The sequence below is a fragment of the Lutra lutra genome, chromosome 7 (genome assembly GCF_902655055.1).
Source record: "Lutra lutra chromosome 7, mLutLut1.2, whole genome shotgun sequence".
NCBI classification, from domain to species: Eukaryota; Metazoa; Chordata; class Mammalia; order Carnivora; family Mustelidae; genus Lutra; species Lutra lutra.
In genome coordinates this window covers 27900823-27920166 of record NC_062284.1, presented here as the reverse complement: position 1 = coordinate 27920166, position 19344 = coordinate 27900823, and the positions used below count along the sequence as shown (strand labels likewise).

The 19344-nt window shown below is 40.0% G+C and overlaps 1 protein-coding gene across 5 annotated transcripts in view; it reads left to right on the top strand.

Annotated features, from left to right (window-relative positions):
• FBXO22 (F-box protein 22) overlaps positions 1-19344 on the top strand; it is a 38782-nt gene that overhangs the window by 5853 nt on the left and 13585 nt on the right. For all 5 annotated transcript variants that reach the window (XM_047737968.1, XM_047737969.1, XM_047737970.1 and 2 more), the window contains exons 4-5: positions 795-890; positions 4964-5128. In XM_047737968.1, the coding sequence (XP_047593924.1) occupies positions 795-890; positions 4964-5128 (261 nt within the window). The remainder of the gene's footprint in view (positions 1-794; positions 891-4963; positions 5129-19344) is intronic.

Sequence of the window (19344 nt, the reverse complement as noted above, 5' to 3'; positions counted from 1 at the left end):
GGCTCTGGCCCTTCTCCCTATAGCATGCATGAATATATTGTTTTTGAAACTTGAGAAAGAAAGTTCTGCTTTCTTCAAAGAAAGATACGTTTCTCATTTTGAAATACTTTAATCCTCCAGGCACTTTTTATTATTAAAACAGGATGTATATTTTGGCTTTTGAAGCCTTTTATTGTGTGATAGGGACCCATTTAGGGACACCAAAGTTATACTGTGCCTTCTTTTTGACGCTACTAAGAGAAGAAGTAGACCAAGTGTACCAGGCTGGGCACACTGAGGCCCAGAGCTAGACCTGGGTTATCACTGTCTAATTTGAATCCAGGTGACTTGTTTATGTAGTGAAAAAGTCATGCTCTCTAATATCAGCTAAAAAGAGTACAACAACAAGTTAAAATTTTGCTGCTGTTGCTAAATTTAATAACAGGAGGACAAAAACAGTATATAAACCAAGCAAGAAAGGCAAATTAGTGGTGCTAAGGGTCAGATTTGGAATTTAAACTAAAAAACAGGCCCCAAATGGGAAAATATTTGTTTTCATCAAAGTTTTTGAGCTTTTTTTTTTCTTAAGTATACTCCACATGGGGCTTGAACTCACGACCCTGAGATCCAGACCTGAACTGGTATCAGGAGTCGGATGTGTAACTGACTGAGCCACCCAGGTGCCACACTGACTTTCTTATAAAGCATTCTGATATAAATGACTTAAATTTTGTTCAGTGTTTGCTTTTTTCCCCCATACAATCAGATTTGACCTAAAATTAATAACATTTAATAATTTTGCTACTATATTACAGCAAGGAAAAGAACTACTATGGAAGCAGCATTTGCCCTTGAGAAGCTCTTCCCAAAACAGTGCCAAGTCCTTGGGATTGTGACCCCAGGAATTGTAGGTGAGAGAAAATACCAATTTGATGATTTCCTGCCTTGCATTAATGTGGAGTACTATAGATTGGTGAATTACTTGTGGCTTAAAAGCACATTTTTATTTTTGGCCATCCAAAATGCCATAAAGTTAGTCGTATTTTTCCATGGTATTCTATTTGACTTCTATTAGTGTTCTTTAGGTTATTGTGGTTAGTAATCCCAGTCTCAGGACTATCTAAATAAACTGAATGTGATGCATATCTTTCTGGGGAGCCATTCATAAGAGGGGAAAGCTAAAATCCTCTTTTCTCCAAATTCGAAAGCGTTAAGTGAGCATTCTCACTTTGATCAGTTCAACTAGCATCCTCATTTCTGGTGGCAAGGGTGAGTTACAGCTGGGATCAGGAGCTACAGTAGACCTTGCTAGGAAACTTCTGTTTCTCTTCTTGGAGACCATGGTTTGAAGTCTATAGTGTGAAATTATACTTCTTCCCAAGTATGCTGCTGGTGAATTTGTACTGGTTTTTATTATTGTTGATTCTTTTCTATAGCTCATGGGGGAGAGATACTCTGTTGAGGCAGTCATGGTACAGTGGTTCAGGTGCCAGGATTAGAATCCCAGCTGTACTTAGTATCTCTCTGTATGACTTTGGGCGACTTACCTAACTTCAGAGGACTTCAGTGTCCCCATACATGAAATGGAGATGATTGATAATCCATCTTTGGAAAGTTATGAAGATGAATTAACACATGAAAAGTAGAGTAGAGATGTGCAGAAATCATTGAGTAAATGTTAGCTATTAGGATTTTCTTTATTCCACTCAGTAGTACTCCATACTTAGCATTTTTAATCTTCACCGAGAGACTTTTAATCTGAATTTGAGTCTCTTATATGGTGAAGTACAAAGGATTTCAAGTGTTTACAAATGAATAAGGGTAAATACATGTTGATAGGGACTATTTAATCTTTCCCTTTATCAGCTCCCCCCCATACTGTTACATCTGTCTATCACTATGCATTTTGTTTCTCATTGGATTAAAAAAATGGTAACAGTAACCATGTTTTTTTTAGTTTTTGAATTTTCCTTAACAAGTGATCTAGGTTTTGCCATTACTAGTTGTTAGCAAATGCTTATATAGAAAAGTAGCTTCATCATTTTCTTAGGCCTCTCCACCTCACCCACTTTTGCTTTTTCAAAGCATAATCACATTTTTCTTTTCTAAAATTTCAGCTGGGGGTTGGAGGCAGGAGAGGGAGGGTGGACTTGGGGAGGACCCCATTGTGAGGGTGGGAGGTCTACCTTAAGCCTTCCTTTTGTGCTTGCCTTACCCTGAAGGAGTTCTAACTTTGGCTGTTTTGAGTTTCCTTATGATCTTGTTGTCAGGATTACATGCCATTCCCGTTCCCGCTGGTGTTTTCTTGGACACACTTACTGGTTTTGGTTCCCCTGAAGCCAGGTGCTTTCTTTGAGCCAGTTCCTTGCATGTCCCAACAACGCTTCGACCAAGATGGTTGGATTCCTTTTTCTTAGGCCACAGTTTAGTGATTGTTTCTAAAACAGCTATTGGCTGCTGGCCCATCTTCCTTCTTTAGGTTCAAAACACTTAAGGTCTGAGAAAAAGTGTTCATTCTTATATGTGCAGAGGTCATTATCCTTTTAAGGTGAACTTTACCTCCAGTGACGTGCACAATTTAATGAGTTTTGACAAATGCATACTCTATACTACACCCCAGTCAAGATAGAGAATATTTCCATTACCTCAGGAATTTCGTTCATGTCCTTTTCCTGTTGATCTCTGCCTGCAAAGGAAATCCCAGTTCTGATTTCTGCGACCATAGATTAGTTTGCCTTTTGTTGAATGTCATATAAATGGAACCATTCAGTATATACTCCTTTTATGTCTTGGCTTTTTTAATCGGAATAAATATTTTTAACAACATATTTTTGGGATTATGTTACTCTGTGTATCAGTAATTCTTTTAAGAATTTATTGAGTATTATTCTGTTACATAAATAGACTATTTTTCCAGTCTTTGATGGAGATTTGGACTGTTTCACATTCCTGGCTATCACAAATGATGCTGTTGTGAACATTTTTTTTTTTTAAGATTTTATTTGAGAGAGAGTGTGAGCATGAGCCAGGGGGAGGGACAGATTTTTTTTTTTTTAAGATTTTATTTGAGAGAGAGTGTGAGCATGAGCCAGGGGGAGGGACAGAGGGACAAGCAGACTCCCCGCTGAACAGGGAGCCCATGGGGCTTGTCCCAGGACCCTGAAATCAAGAGTCAACTGGGTAACAGACTGAGCCACCCAGGGACCCCATGTTTTGAACATTCTTATGTAAGTCTTCTTGTGGACCTGGTTTTGTTCTTCTTGGAAGAGGTGGAATTGCTGGATTTTATAAGAAACTGCCAAACTGTTTTCCAGAGTTGTTCCATTTTATACTCACCAGGGATGAATGAGGGTTTCAGAAGCTCACGGCTGCATATCTTCACTAACACTTAGTGTCTTCAAATGAGTCTTTTCATTGTAGCCATTGTAGTGGGTATGAGGAGGCTTCTTTTGGTGGTTTTAATTTGAATTCCTCCAATGATTTTAATTATGTTGAGCACCTTTTCAGATGTTTTTGGCTATTTGTATATCTGTTTCTGTGAAGTATCCAAGTCTTTCAGTGAATTTTTTTTTAATTGGGTTGTTTTTATTTTTGAGTTGTTTATATGTTCTAATTCAAGACCTTTACAAGTACAGGTGTTGTAAATATTTTCTCCCAGTCTGTTGCTCACTTTCATTCTCTCAACAGTGTCTTTCATGACCAGTGAACATTTATTTTGGTGAAATCCAGTTTATTTATGTTTTTTCTTTTCTGGTGTTTTATGTCTTTGCCTATTTCAGAGTGACAAAGATATTCTTTTATGTCTTTCTCTATAAGCTGTGTAGTTTTAGTTCTTATATTAGTTCTGTGACCTAACTTGAATTAATCTTTGTATATGGCATAAGGTAGGGTTCAAGGTTTTTTGTTATTGTTGATATTTTTCATATGTTTATCCAATTATTTCATCAACCTTTGTTGAAGATTTTTCTTTCCTCTAATTGCCTTGGCACCTTTGTCAAAAATAATTGGCTGCATGTTTTAGGTCTGTTTGTGGATTTAATTCTGTTGCATTGATATATTTGTCTATCCTTAAGCCAGTGCCATATTTCTGTAGGTCCTGATATTCTTTTTAAAAAATTGATTAGTGTAGGTTTTGATGTTCTTTTTAAAAATTGTTTTGGCTATCTAGGTTCTTTGCATGTCCACATATATTTTAGAATCAGCCTGTCCATTTCTCCTTTTTTTAAAAATTCTGTAATAAAAGTACTTTGTGTGTATGTGTGCATATGTATCTGTGTGTATATGTACGTGTGTGTATGTATGTGTGTTTTTTATATATATATAAAAACATATATATATATGTATACTTTATACAATTATCAGTATTTTTAGGATAACTTTTTAAAAGTAGAATTGCCCTGATGTATTTTTTTACCTCCCAACTTCTTATTTAGAAAAACTTCACCAAATCTTCAAAATTGAAGAATGATAGAATAGTAAACATCCATTTTCCTTTTCTAGATTCACCAGTTTAAAAAAAACTTTGCAACAGTTGCTTTTTTTCTGTTTGTAAAAACATTTCTTTCTGAACCATTTGAAAGTAGATTGCAGATATTCTGACATTATCCCTAAAATTGGAAAGCTGAGAAACTTATACTCAACTTTTAACTTGTTGATTATCTTGGTTACCCACACTGTAGTTTTCTAGATGAGGTTAGATACATATCAAATGAAGTGTTACCAAATGAAACTTCACTTTTTATTAAATCTTTTCTTGAGGGGTGCCTGGGTGGCTTAGTTGGTTAAGTGTCTGCCTTTGGCTCAGATCATGATCTCAGGGTCCTGGGATCAAGCCCCGCATCGGGCTCCCTACTCAGTAGGGAGCCTGCTTCCCCCCTTTCTCTCTGCCTGCCTCACTGCCTGTCTCTCTGTCAAATAAATAAATAAAATCTTTTTATAAATAAATAAGTAAATCTGTTCATGAAACTGTTTAACTTTTCCCTAGTGACTCCAATGGGATCAGCTAACAATCGACCTCAGGAAATAGAAATTGGAGAGTCTGGTTTTGCCCTATTATTCCCTCAAATTGAAGGAATTAAAATACAACCCTTTCATTTCATTAAGGACCCAAAGAATTTAACACTAGAAAGACATCAACTCACTGAAGTAGGTAAGTCACTATAATTTACCGTTAATTGCCCAAATTGTTGATTGCTTGTTCCTTTGAGAGAGTCTATAAATTAAGTATACAGGTTACTAGAGATGTGGATAATTCACACTAGTGATAAGCAAAGGCTACTGCAGTATACTCTTGGTAAAATTGATTTGCTTATTTATTTATTTACCTATTTTTGATGGGCTGAACAATTTTTTTTTTACTTTTTAATTTTAAAAAGAATTTTTAATTTCCTTTTAAAATTATTTTACTTATGTTAAAGCCTGAAAGAACCAGAGATGAAAAATTTTTCAAAAATACTCTTGATAATAAATGTGTTTGTATTTAATTCTGAATTTTGAAGCACTTCTTTCTCTTTGAATATTTAATCATTTGCCCTATTTTTGTTTTCTGAAAAGTTTTTCAAAGCATTGTTTTACAGTAATGAAAAGCATTGTGAAAAAATTTTTAAAAGATAAAGTTAACATAAAAGATATTAGAAATTAGATCAAATTAGAAATTAGAAAGATGGGATAAGGTATAGTGAACCTGATGTTTTTGAAAAGCTGTAAGTTAAGGCAGAGTCTGTCAAACAAGAGTTGACTAGGAAATGTCAGAGGAAGCTTGGCCTGAGTAGACAGGTCATGAGAGGCAATTTTGAAGAGGTGAAGGGTCACCCTAATTTCCAGGATCTGATAAGAAATCACAATTTAATATAGTAGCAACAAAGCAGTTACTCAAGCAGAACAGTGTTAAGGCTTTTTATCTACATCTGCAAATGAATTGATTGGCATTAACTCATTTTATAAAAAAAATGTCTGTTGGCATAAAAAATATTCAGTGGTGACCTGTTTATACATCAGTCAGCCAGCCTGTAGAGATAAGTCTCCATTATTTGAAATGGCACTGAATCCCGCAGGAGTAAAAAATTATGTAGCAGTGAAGAGAAAATTTGTGATTGGTGTACTGATAAGAAAAAAAAGGAGTCTACACACTGACACTGACTTATATAACTGTTCTTTACAATGCAAAAGAAAGACTTAAAGTGGTTAGTGGGATGGGAGGAAAAGCACAGAAGGAGGAGTTATTGGCTGCAAAGATGAGCAGCTGGCAGCAGCAGGCCTCAATAACGTGGAAGAGAGTTGTCAGGTACAGGTATAGGTAAAGCATGGGAAGTTTCAGCCACTAGTCTCGGGTAAGGTAGGGTACTCTAGCTGGTAAGAACGCAGTCTTGTAGCTACCCTAGTTCTGCTACTTTCAAACTTCCTAGTTTAAGACACGTTTCTTAACTTTCCTCAGGCTCTGTTTCCCTCTATAAAGTGGAATTAACTAATTTATAGAGTTGTAAGGATTAGATGAAATGACTTATGTAAAGCACTTAGCAAAATAGCTTGCTCTGTAGATGGTAGGCTAACGTTGGCCTCTGTACCTAAGGGAGGCTTTGTAGTGGGTTACAGTGATCCATCTGCAGTGTGGCCTTGTGGTATGTGGAAGAATAGACTGGGCAGGGGTCAGGAAAAGGACATTCAGTGAAAGGGCCACAAAGGTCTCGGGTATTCTTACCATCCCATTCAGAAGCATCATCTCAGAGGAACATGCACATGTCTTGGCTGATGGGGACAATGATAATTAATACTGAGACATCATAAGCTGGGTCCTGAGTTCCATGCTATTTCTAATCCCCATGGTGGCTTTGCCAGTTAGAAATTGTCACAGGGTGTTGTCGGTGAAGAAAATAAACTCTTAAGAGGAGAGAGCAAAGGCTCTTAGACTACTGCATGGTACATAAACAGAAGAACAGAGTTAACCTGTGTTGTTAAAGTGACTCGAAATCAAGGATGCCAAACATTCTCTAAGGAAAACTTCAGATTGTGCCTTTTAAACTGACCTAACATTAACTACAAAGGCAGAAAGAATTTTAGGAGGAAATGTGACTATATAGCCAAACCAGAGAGACTTTGTCATATTATAATGAGACATTTTTTTTGGGAGGCTGGGTCAAGTTAACAGTGCTCAGCAAACCAGATCTCTTAGATTGGTGGTTAGAAATTTGTGGGTCTGAAACTCAAGAGGGAGTTGAGGTTAGAGTTGTTGGTTTGAGGGAGCCATTTATATATATCCTGGTAGGGTGGCTGCAAAGAGTATCCAAGACTGCTTATTATAATTTTGGGAAATATTCCAGCAGCAAATTTAGAACTAGGAAGGAAGAAGAGATACAGTTTGATGCTGACAAGAGGATGGGTATGTTCATTGGGTTCATGATGGAGAAATGTACGTTAATTTCACTCAGCTTATTGAAAGGTTCATAGGGTTAGAAAAATTAATTGGATGCAGATTCTGTCTCAGTGGTATTTCAGGAAGGGTGTGACAGATAGATATGTAATTATAACCCAAGTGAGAAAGTTAGGTGGGCCTATCTACAAAAGAGGTCTGGATAGATTGCTGTAAGGATTGCCAGCGGGCAGGAGAATGAGGAGGCTTAGTGGGGCAAGTAGCATTTAAGGCTTTGAAGGATGAGAAACATGAAAGATAAGAGTGGTAACAGGCTAGGCTAAATGATGAGCAGAAACCTAGGCACAGAGCCAGGTAATGAGAGCACATAAGGGGGATAGTAAACATTTCACTTTTGTAAACAAAGTGTGGGGCACAGTGAGGCCAGGCTAGGGAGTGTATTTAGTAAATGGCAACATTTAAGCAGAAATGTTCTGGTAGCAAATGTGACCCTCCAGATTGGGGAGATACTGCAGGCAGGGAGACTAGTTAGGAGCCCCCTGCAAGAGTCTAGGCAAGAAATAATACCAGAGCATGAAGAGTAGGAAATTGATTGGAGAAAATTAGCAGATGATTAGGTATGTGAGAGAAGGGAGACTGGGTGACTCACTGATAACTTTGAGTTTTGTACTTAAGAGAGCAGGGTGCTGATGGTACAGAGAACAGAAATCAAGAACACTGAGGCAGAAGGAGCAGGATTGGGGAAAATCGGACTCCATTAGACAGGCTTGTTTGGCCTTTAATTTAGTGCTCTTACTGAAGGTTGTATTGCCCGACCTGTGTCTTTTTTGTTCAGAAGTGAGGATGGTACCTCCTGAGCACATATTCTCTCCTCTGTCCCACACTACCTTCGGCATGGTGATGAAGGTCCTGATCAAAGCACTGCTCGAAGCTAGAAGCCTAGTTTTGTCATTTTACAAGAAAGAGCCAAAATCTTGAGTGAAATAAGCCATCCATTTTGTGATAAAATAGTTAACAGATTTCTGAGACCTTGTTTGCATTATAGCGCAAAGTATAGGAATCACAAAACTGAAGGGAAAAGCAGCCACGTGTGTTTATTCTGTACTGTGAAGTGTTCTTATTGGCATCCTTTCCAGAACTGTTTGCTGTCAACAATTTTGGCTTATTCCAAAGCATCCTTTTCATCCTGTTGATGGTATTCCGGAAATTGAAGCTTTGCTTCGACTGGGGTGATAATCTTTATTTTTTTCATATACTATTGGACATCCAGATTTCCTGTATTCTGAATTTGGGTCATTATCTTTTTGTTTTTTTTTTTTAAAGATTTTATTTATTTATTTATTTGACAGAGATCACAAGTAGGCAGAGAAGCAGGCAGAGAGAGAGGAGGAAGCAGGCTCCCCGCCAAGCAGAGAGCCTGATGTGGGGCTCGATCCCAGGACCCTGGGATCATGCCCTGAGCCGATGGCAGAGGCCTTAACCCACTGAGCCACTCCAGCGCCCTGGGTCATTATCTTTTATGTGCTCAAGAAGATGGAGGAATCTGAGGTGGGCAGGGAGTCAGTGGTTGGAGGCTACGCCTGGCATGTGCCTTCTCCAGAGTCCTGGCCTGCATTCCTGCACCAAATACTTGGGACAGCTCTTCTGTGTTCTGTAATATCAGAAAGCACCTTGTTCATGGTAGGATCTCACAGGGGTTAGCAGACTTTTTCTGTAAAGGGCCAGATAGTAAATTAGGTTTTGCCAGGCTTACAGTCTTATTTGCATCTGTCGGCTCTGTCATTGGAATACAAAGGCAGCTATAGACAATACATAAATAAATGGTTGGATTCCAGTAAAAGTAAAGTTTACAAAAATGCAGTGGGGGGACAGATTTGGTGCATGGGCTGTAGTTTGTCTTTCTCTGCCTTATAGAGTTTGGCCACAGTGATTAGAAGATCTTTGAAGGCCCACAGTAAGCAATGAAATGGCTCAGTTCACCCATGAAGTTGGCAGTACCTCTGAAGACAGGGACCTTGCATTTGAGAATTCTAGTTCTTCTAGACCTTGTGTATAGGGGATGTCATAGTCTGACCCAGGATCATAGTATATATGATTTCATATACATAGGTTCTGTATTCTTTTTGAACTTACCAAAAGTGGCACATTTTTTAAAATGAGGCATAGGTTGTTCTAAGGTCTGTGTGTTCTAAGGACTGTGTTAAAAATTGTCTCGGGTGGTGGGGGCAGCTGGGTGGCTCAGTCAGTTAAGCATCTGCCTTTGGCTCATGTCATGATCCCAGGGTCCTGGGGTCACTCTTTGTGGGGCTCCCACTATCTGCTTCTCCCTTTCCCCTCACTCATGTTCTCTTTCTCTCTCTGTCTCAAATAAATAAAATCTTTTAAAAAAAAAAAAAAAGTCTGTGGATTGAAAAAAATATGGATGGGCCAGCACTTAATTCTTGAGAAGGGCAGAAACACCTCACCAGAGCATCAGAAAAAGTCATTGTTTGTTCATTTAGGAACTTTTGGCATGCATGCCATATGCTGGTCACTGTATGTATGGGATTCTAGAAATACATTAAGTTCCTGCCTTCTGGAGCTTCCAGTTTGGCAGAACAGACCGATTTTGAATAAAGTATCACAGATGTGAAATGTATACCAAGTAGAAGCACAGAGGTGCTAGAAAACATATAACCACAGAACTTAAAAATCTAGTGTGGGGTGTTGGGAAAGTGACATTTGCACAGGGCCCTAAGAAGTGAACTAGAGAAGGGAGGAGTCCCTCAGATGGGTAGGAGTATTATAGGTGGTCTTTACCTTCTTTCTAGGTTACTGACAAAAATAGAGCAATGTAGCCTAAGATCAAGGACAGGAAATAGAAAGGGCCTGGTAATGTACCTTCAGGATTGAAATGCTGTGGATTCATATGCTCATTTGTGAAACAAAGAAATCTAGTGTGTCTGGAGAAGTGGGGATAGCAAGGAGTGGGAGAGTATGATGTGAGGTGAAGTTGTAGAGGCAAAGAGGGGCCATGTCATGCCCATAAAACATAGTAAGGATTTTATATACTTAAGGGCAGTGGGAAGCCACGATTCTAAACAAAAGAGTGACAGAATCAGATAGGTCTTTTTTTTTTTTTTTTTTTTTAAAGATTTTATTTATTTATTTGACAGAGATCACAAGTAGGTAGAGAGGCAGGCAGAGAGAGAGAGAGGAGGAAGCAGGCTCCCTGCTGAGCAGAGAGCCCGATGCGGGACTCGATCCCAGGACTCTGAGATCATGACCTGAGCCGAAGGCAGTGGCTTAACCCACTGAGCCACCCAGGCGCCCCCCAGATAGGTCTTTTTATAATACCCCTCTGGCTGCCATCTGGCCATCAATTTGGAGGATTATGAGAGCAGATGTAGGAAAAACAGGAAGCTGTTGTAGTAGTTAAGGCAAGAGTTGATGGCAGGTGGATGTCTTCAGACACAGATGGATTCAGGACAGAGTTTTGAGGTGAATCAATGGGATGTGGTCACTGATTAAAATGTGGGGTTTTGAGAATGAGGGGCGTGGCCTCCATGTCTCTGCCCATAGGAGGAGATCTTAAAATTACAATGAGCTAAAGTTAACTTCAGGACAAATTGGGGGCTCCCGCACAGGTCCTCAGCCTCAGCTCAGACTGGCTTACTGAAGGTCAACCCCCGACCCGGTGTCTCCTTGATGAGAACTGATGGCAGAACAGAACACATAATCTTGCTTGCTTTTTTTTTTTTTTTTTTTTTTAAATCTTCTGTGCTTTTGTCCCTTCCCTCCTCCTTCCTGCTGATAGCTTTCCTCTAAGTAACTCCCTATTGAATCCTAGCTAATAATACCGTGATGTCCTCTCCTGTGCTTATGTTGAAAACTTTATTTATACTTCTCAATGAGGAAGTTGTTCAGCAACTTTCCTTTGAAACAGTTCATTTCCTTTTCTTTGAAACAGTTCATTTTCAAATAAAATCTTACCTGGGGTATCAACATAAAAATAAAGCAAATAGAGCAGAGCAGAGCTGCTTAGTTTGAAGGGAGGATGGAATGTCTATAACTGTGGCTGCTTCACATCTCCTCTGTCTCCCCCTGGGCACCTTTGAACCCAGCAGAGCATATTGTAATAAAGGGAGGAGACTCCTACCTTAAGGTGGTCTGCATTTCTTTCCTAAAGGCTTCAAGTTGTTCAGTAAAGTGGTTCTATGTATGAAATCAGTACCTGACAGCTTATGATCCCCATCCTTCTACAGACAGAAGAGCTGGAGAAGGCAGCCTAGGGACTGCTGATTGCTTTTCCATAAGCTTGAGCTTAAGAGCCAGGGCTTTTTTTCCTTCCTGGAGAATGCTTGAGGTGGGTAGCTAGTACATCATACACTGCCTCACACCTGTGATTCTTTCTCTTTTACGAACACTTCCTTCTGACACTCTCCTGGGCAAAACTCAACCTGTAAGAGTGCCCCTGGGGCCCAGTGGTTTTCTAGGTTTCAGTTTTATTTGTAGACATTGACATTAGAAAAGATCTTCACTCATTTTTACATTTTAGGTACCCCATGTAAGATTTGATCATGGTATTGTTAGCTGTATCTTCTAACAATGGTGGACATCCCTACCATGTTCCTGACCTTAGGGGGAAAGCTCTCAGTTTTTCCCCATTGCAAATGATTTGCTGTGGGTTTTACGTAGATGGCTTTTGTGATATTGAGGTTTGTACCCTCTATCTCTACACTGTGAAGAGTTTTAATCAAGAAGGAATGCTATACTCTGTCTCGAGGAAGGATGCTATAATTTGTCAAAAGCATCGGTTCTGCATTTGCTTTTTCTGCATCAGTTGAGAGGATCATATGGTTCTTGTTCTTTCTTTTATTAATGTGGTGTATCACACTGATTGATTTGTGAATGTTGAACCACCCTTGCAGTCCAGGAATAAATCCCACTTGGTCATGGCAAATAATTCTTTTAATGTACTGTTGGAACCTGTTGGCTAGTATCTTGGTGAGAATTTTGGCATCCATGTTGATCAGGGATATTGGTTTGTAATTCTCCTTTTTGGTAGGGTCTTTGGTTTTGGGATCAGGGTAATACCAGCCTCATAGAGTTTGGAGGCTTTCCTTCAGTTTCTATTTTTTAACAGTTACACAATGTAACTGTTAAAATGGTTAAAATGGTTGGTAGAAATCCCCTGGGAAACCATCTGGCCCTGGGCTCTTGTTTGTTTTGAGATTTTTGACTACTGCTTCAATTTCCTTGCTGGTTATGGGTCTGTTCAGGTTTTTTATTTCTTCCTAGTTCAGTTTTGGTACTTTATAGTCTCTAGGAATGCATCCATTTCTTCCAGATTGCCTAATTTGTTGGTGTATAGTTGCTCATAACAGGTTCTTATAATGGTCTGTATTTCTTTGGTGTTGGTTGTGATCTCTCTATTTCATATATTTGGGTCCTTTCTCTTTTCTTTTTGATAAGTCTGGTCAGGGGTTTACCAATCTTATTAATTCCTTTAATGAACCAGCTCCTATTTTCATTGATCTGTTCCACTGTTGTTTTGGTTTCTATTTCATTGACTTCTGCTCTGATCTTTATTATTTCTCTTCTTCTAGTTGGTTTAGACTTTATTTGCTGTTCTTTCTCCACCTCCGTTAAGTGTAGGGTTAGGTTATGTATTTGAGACCTTTCATGTTTCTTCAGAAAGGCTTGTTAATGCTATGTCCAAAGGGGGAAGTATATAGCACTAACAAGTCTTTCTCAATGATATGAAAACACAACTCTTCAAAGCCTTTTACTGCATCCCAAAGGCTTTGAAGAGTTCTGTTTTCATTTTCATTTGTTTCCATGAATTTTAAAAATTCTCCTTTAATTGCCTGGTTGACCCATTCATTCTTTAGTAGGATGCTCTTTGGCCTCCGTGTATTGGAGTTATTTCCAACATTCCTCTTACGACTGAGCTCCACTTTCAAAGCATTGTGATCTGAAAATATGCAGGGAATAATCCCCATCTTCTGATACTGGTTGAGACCTGATTTGGGACCCAGGATGTGATCTAGTGAGGAGAATGTTCCATGTGCGCTAGAGAAGAATATATGTTCTGTAGCTTTGGGAAGGAATGTTCTGAATCTGTCTGTGAAGTCCATCTAGTCCAGTGTGTCATTTAAAGCCCTATTTCCTTGTCGATCTTTTGCTTAGATGATCTGTCCATTGCGGTGAGGGGGGTATTAATGTCCCCTAATGGGGTGCCTGGGTGGCTCAGTCATTAAGCGTCTGCCTTCGGGTCAGGTCATGATCGCAGGGTCCTGGGATGGAGCCCCATATCGGACTCCCTGCTCAGCGGGAAGCCGGCTATCCCTCTCCTACTCCCCCTGTTTGTGTTCCTGCTCTCGCTGTCTCTCTCTGTCAAATAAATAAATAAAATCTTAAAAAAAAAAAGTTCCCGGGGCGCCTGGGTGGCTCAGCGGGTTAAGCCGCTGCCTTCGGCTCAGGTCATGATCTCAGGGTCCTGGGATCGAGCCCCACATCAGGCTCTCTGCTTGGCGGAGAGCCTGCTTCCTCCTCTCTCTCTGCCTGCCTCTCTGCCTGCTTGTGATCTCTCTCTGTCAAATAAATAAATAAAATCTTAAAAAAAAAAAGTTCCCTCCTGTTATTGTATTATTGTCCACGTGTTTCTTTGATTTTATTATTAATTAATTGGCTTATATAATTGGCTGTTCCCATGTTAGGGGCAATGAATATTTACAGTTGATAGACCCTTTATGTATGCTAGAGTGTCCTTCCTCATCTCTTATTATGGTCTTTGGTTAAAAATCTAATTTGTCTGATATAAGGGTCGCCAGCCCAGCTTTGTTGTGATGTCCATTAGCATCATGCTAATCATAAATGGTTTTTACCCCCTCACTTTGAATCTGGAAGTGTCTTTGAGTCTAGAATGAGTCTCTTGCAGACAGCATATTGATGGGTCTTGCTTTTTTATCCAGTCTGATACCCTGTGTCTTTTGATTGGGGGCAGTTAGCCTATTTACATTCAGGGTAACTATTGAGAGATGAATTTAGTGCCATGGTATTGTCTGTAAGGTGACCGTTTCCTGTATATGGTCTCTGTTCCTTTCTGGTCTGTGGTACTTTGGGGCTCTCACTTTGCTTAGAGGACCCCTTTGAATATTTTTTGTAGGGCTGGTTTGGTGATTTGCAAATTCTTTTAGTTTCTGTTTGTCCTGGAAGTGTTTTATCTCTCCTTCTATTTTCAATGACAGCCTAGCTGGATAAAGTACTCTTGGCTGCATGTTTTGCTCCTTTAGTACCCTGCATAAATCATGCCAGTCCTTTCTGGCCTGAGAGGTCTCTGTGGATAGGTCTGCTGCCAATCTAATGTTTCTAACATTGTAGCTTACAGACCTCGTGTCCTGAGCTGCTTTCAGGATTTTCTCTCTGTCTCTGAGATTTGTAAGTTTTACTATTAGATGTCAGGGTGTTGACCTATTTTTATTGACTTTGAGGGGAGTTCTCTGTGCCTTCTGGATTTTGATGCCTGTTCCCTTCCCCAGAGTAGGGTAGTTCACCATTATAATCTGCTCCAGTATACCTTCTGCTCCTCTCTTTCTTCATCGTCGAGGATCCAATTATTCTGTTTTGCTTTATGGTATCTCTTATCTCTCAAATTCTCCCATTGTCATCTTGTAGTTGTTTATCTGTCTTTTTCTCAGCTTCTTGATTCTCCGTCATTTGGTGTTCTGTACCACTAATTCTCTCTTCTGCCTCATTTTTGCTAGCTAGAGCCTCCATTTTCAATTCCACCTTATAAATAACCTTTTTGATTTCTACTTGGTTAGATTTTCGTTCTCCAGAAAGGGAATCTCGAATATCTTCTCTGCTTTTTTCCAAGCCTAACTAGTTTCTTCATAATCGTTATTCTGAACCCTAATTCCGACATCTTACTAATGTCCATATTGATGAGGTCCCTGGCAGTCAGTACTGACTCTTGTTCTGTTTTTTGAGGTGAGTTTTTCCGTTTTGTCATTTTGTTGAAGAACAGATGATCAAGAGAACAAAATCCTGAAAGGGTAACAATGACCTTAGAGAAATATACATTAAATAAAACAGAAGAGACTTGCAACCGGGTGGAAAAGAAAAAAGAGAAAAGAGGGGGAAAAAAAGAATATGATCAGGCTGGTGAATAGAATAGACCATACTAGATTTTGGGTCTGTTTTGGTCTGTTAGAAGAATCTGCATCCCAAAATTTTAAAGAAAATCTACATATATACAACAATCAGTTTAAATACAATGAATGCATGGCATATGACTGTAACAATGGAAATTAAATATTTTTAAGAAAGGAATTGATAAGAAGTTGGTTGAAAAAGGACAGAAGTACAATTCCAAAAGAAAAATAAGGAAGTAGAAAATTTAAGAAATTAAAGTTGAAAGACTAAAGAAGCAGGGGAAAAAAGCCATAATTCTGTATACTGAATTCCCCTAGAGCTGGAGGTTTGCAGTTCTTCTTGGTGGGTAAACTTGGTCTTGGCTGGATGTTCTTGCTGATGTTCTGGGGAGGAGCCTGTTGCAGTGATTCTCAAATGTCTTTGCCCCAAGTGGAATTGCACTGTCCTTGCCAGGGGCCAGGCTGAGTCATCTGCTTGGGTTTGCTCTCTGTGGCTTTTGTTCCCTGAAAGCTTTCCTTGCAGCTTTAGAAGACAAGAATGAAAATGGTCCTGGAGGAGCTGAGAGCTCGGGCCCTCACTCCTCTGTGCACCCTTAGAGGAAAGCTGTCATTCATGCCCGTCTCACCTGTCTCCCTGGTCTCCGGCCATACTCCATGCTCGCCCAGCAGATTCCTGCAGCAGCACTCCCATGCCACTCCTCCCAGGGGATGAAGGGGAGTGTCCCTGGATCTGCCATTTGTTGAGTCCCTCCTCGAAGAGCAGTGACCTGACTGTGCTGTGGATTATGGTTTATGGCAACTCCAAGCTGAAAGCCCACTCCTGGGCTCATTCTTTGCAGCCAGCTTCCCTATGCTGATATTTGGGAGTTCTGTCCCACTCAGGTATCCCTGGTCTTTCTGTGACCCTAAGGGTCCTGAGACCACACTGTCCCAGCAAGGGTTCCACCCCCTGCCACCTGCTTAGCCACTGGAGCAGACTTCTAATGGTTCTGATTTTGTCCTCTGTTGCTCTGTCACTTGCTGGGAGCTGGCTGATGGAGGCTTTCTCCCCCCGCAGTGTTTCTTCCCAAATATCGCCTCAGATTCACTTCTCCACACCTTCTACCTTGCAGAAAGTGGTTCATAGAGTTGCTGTTATTCTTTTCTTCGTCCTTCAGTTGAGTTTATAGGTGTTCAGAATGGTTAAAAAGCTATTGAGCTGAATTCCTGGGACCAGATGAAATTCCTGAGACTCTGTTGAAGGACTAAGTTTTTAAATTATATGGAGATTTCATAGAGAATCTTGAGGGAGTGATGCAAGTGATCTGATGCAAAGCAGAGAAAAATGGTGCTAAAGCGGTGCTAAAACCTAACTGATGGTACTTACTTTTAGACACTGCCCAGCTTACACAAAAATCTTAAGGGACAGGAAGGTGGTGTCAGTGTTCTATTATGCTTTCATGCGCTTGTGGTAAACTCCCATTTAGAATGGGAGCAGAGGGCCAGAAAATTCAGACTGTAAGAGGGCAGTGGGGGCTTTCTCCCAGGCTATATAGTATTGGCAGAATACAGCCCACCATGCCTCCCACCTCCAGTCCCTGTGCCACAGGCTCCATGTTTGTGGAGTGGAAGTTTCCTCCCACATACACAGTGACATAGTTTCTTATTGCATAACATCGGAGATAAGGCACATCTCATTTGACTTTTGAGTCAAAAGTCAGAACAACACAGGAAACCCCCAGTCACTTTTGAGGATAGGATGCACGGCTTCTTTCCCCTACCTCTAAATTTGGTGTTTACTTTAGATTCATTTAATTCAAGGGAAAATGTTGCCTTAAACTTCATCATTTCATTATTTGGTGAAACAAACCTAACTTACGGTCGAGGCCTCAGTTTAAGCAGATTAGAATTTCTTAGCTATGTTGTGTTGAGCCCATGGTGGGTACTAGGCACCAGAATAGTTGCTACTTTATGACATTATCTTATCTTCACCAAAACAACCCTTGAGACTTGGTCCTGTCTCAGCTTTAGAGGAAGGATCTGAACTTGGTAAAGTCCAGTAACTTGCTCAAAGTCATACAGCTGTAAGTGGTTGAGCCTGAGTTCTGACCCTGCTCTTACTCCAAAGCCCACTTCCTTACTGTGCTGACTTAATACTTGCCCACCCCTAGTGTGAAAAAGATAGGCATGAAAATCCAGGAAAGAAAGTTGTGAGGAAGAGAGAATCCAGCTTTGGTCCATGAATTATTTATGGTATTAGCCTCATTTTAAAGATGTTTTCTTTGAAGTATGTTTCCTACCTGCATTTAGATTCCATCACTTTCAAGCAGATCATAAAATAGTTGTCTCAGGAGTGGTTTCTCCGGGGCACCTGGATGGCTCAGTTGCTAAGCATCTGCCTTCAGCTCAGGTCATGATCGCAAGGTCCAGGGATCAAGCCCTGCATCGGGCTTCCTGCTCAATGGGAAGCCTGCTTCTCTCTCCATCTACCATCTATTCCCCCTGCTTGTTGTCTCTCACTCAAATTCTCACTCTGTCAAATAAAATCTTAAAAAAAAAAAAAAAAGTGCTTCTCCAAAAAGTAGAGAAATCTGAACATGCAGACCTAAGGTATTTCCAAGGAGTCCTGGCTTATCTTCAGAAGAGTTCTTTTTTGGCTTTCCTGAATTTCCAGATTTCTCTGAATCTGACTTGGGTCTTGGTATCTGAATTTTATTTCATTTTATTTATTTATTTATTTATTTATTTATTTTTAATTTTATTTATTTATTATTATTTTTTTTATTTTTAATTTTTTTTTTAAATTTTTTCAGCATAACAGTATTCATTATTTTTGCATCACACCCAGTGCTCCATGCAATCCATGCCCTCTACAATACCCACCACCTGGTGCCCCCAACCTCCCACCCCCCACCCCTTCAAAATTCTCAGATCGATTTTCAGAGTCCATAGTCTCTCATGGTTCACCTCCCCTTCCAATTTCCCTCAACTCCCTTCTCCTCTACATCTCCCCTTGTCCTCCATGCTATTTCTTATGCTCCACAAATAAGTGAAATCATATGATACTTGACTCTCTCTGCTTGACTTATTTCACTCAGCATCATCTCTTCCAGTCCCGTCCATGTTGATACAAAACTTGGGTATTCATCTTTTCTTTTTTCTTTTTTTTTTTTTTTTTTACAGCTTTATAAACATATATTTTTATCCCCAGGGGTACAGGTCTGCGAATCGCCAGGTTTACACACTTCACAATACTGACCATAGCACATACCCTCCCCAATATCCATAACCCCATGCCCCCTCTCCCAACCCCCTCCCCCCATCAACCCTCAGTTTGTTTTGTGAGATTAAGAGTCACTTATGGTTTGTCTCTCTCCCAATCCCATCTTGTTTCATTTACTCTTCTCCTACCCCCTCAACCCCCCATGTTGCATCTCCTCTCCCTCATATCAGGGAGATCATATGATAGTTGTCTTTCTCCGATTGACTTATTTCGCTAAGCATGATACCCTCTAGTTCCATCCACGTCGTCGCAAATGGCAAGATTTCATTTCTTTTGATGGCTGCATAGTATTCCATTGTGTATATATATCACATCTTCTTTATCCATTCGTCTGTTGATGGACATCTAGGTTCTTTCCATAGTTTGGCTATTGTAGACATTGCTGCTATAAACATTCGGGTGCACGTGCCCCTTCGGATCACTACATTTGTATCTTTAGGGTAAATACCCAGCAGTGCAATTGCTGGGTCATAGGGTAGTTCTATTTTCAACATTTTGAGGAACCTCCATGCTGTTTTCCAGAGTGGTTGCACCAGCTTGCATTCCCACCAACAGTGTAGGAGGGTTCCCCTTTCTCCGCATCCTCGCCAGCATCTGTC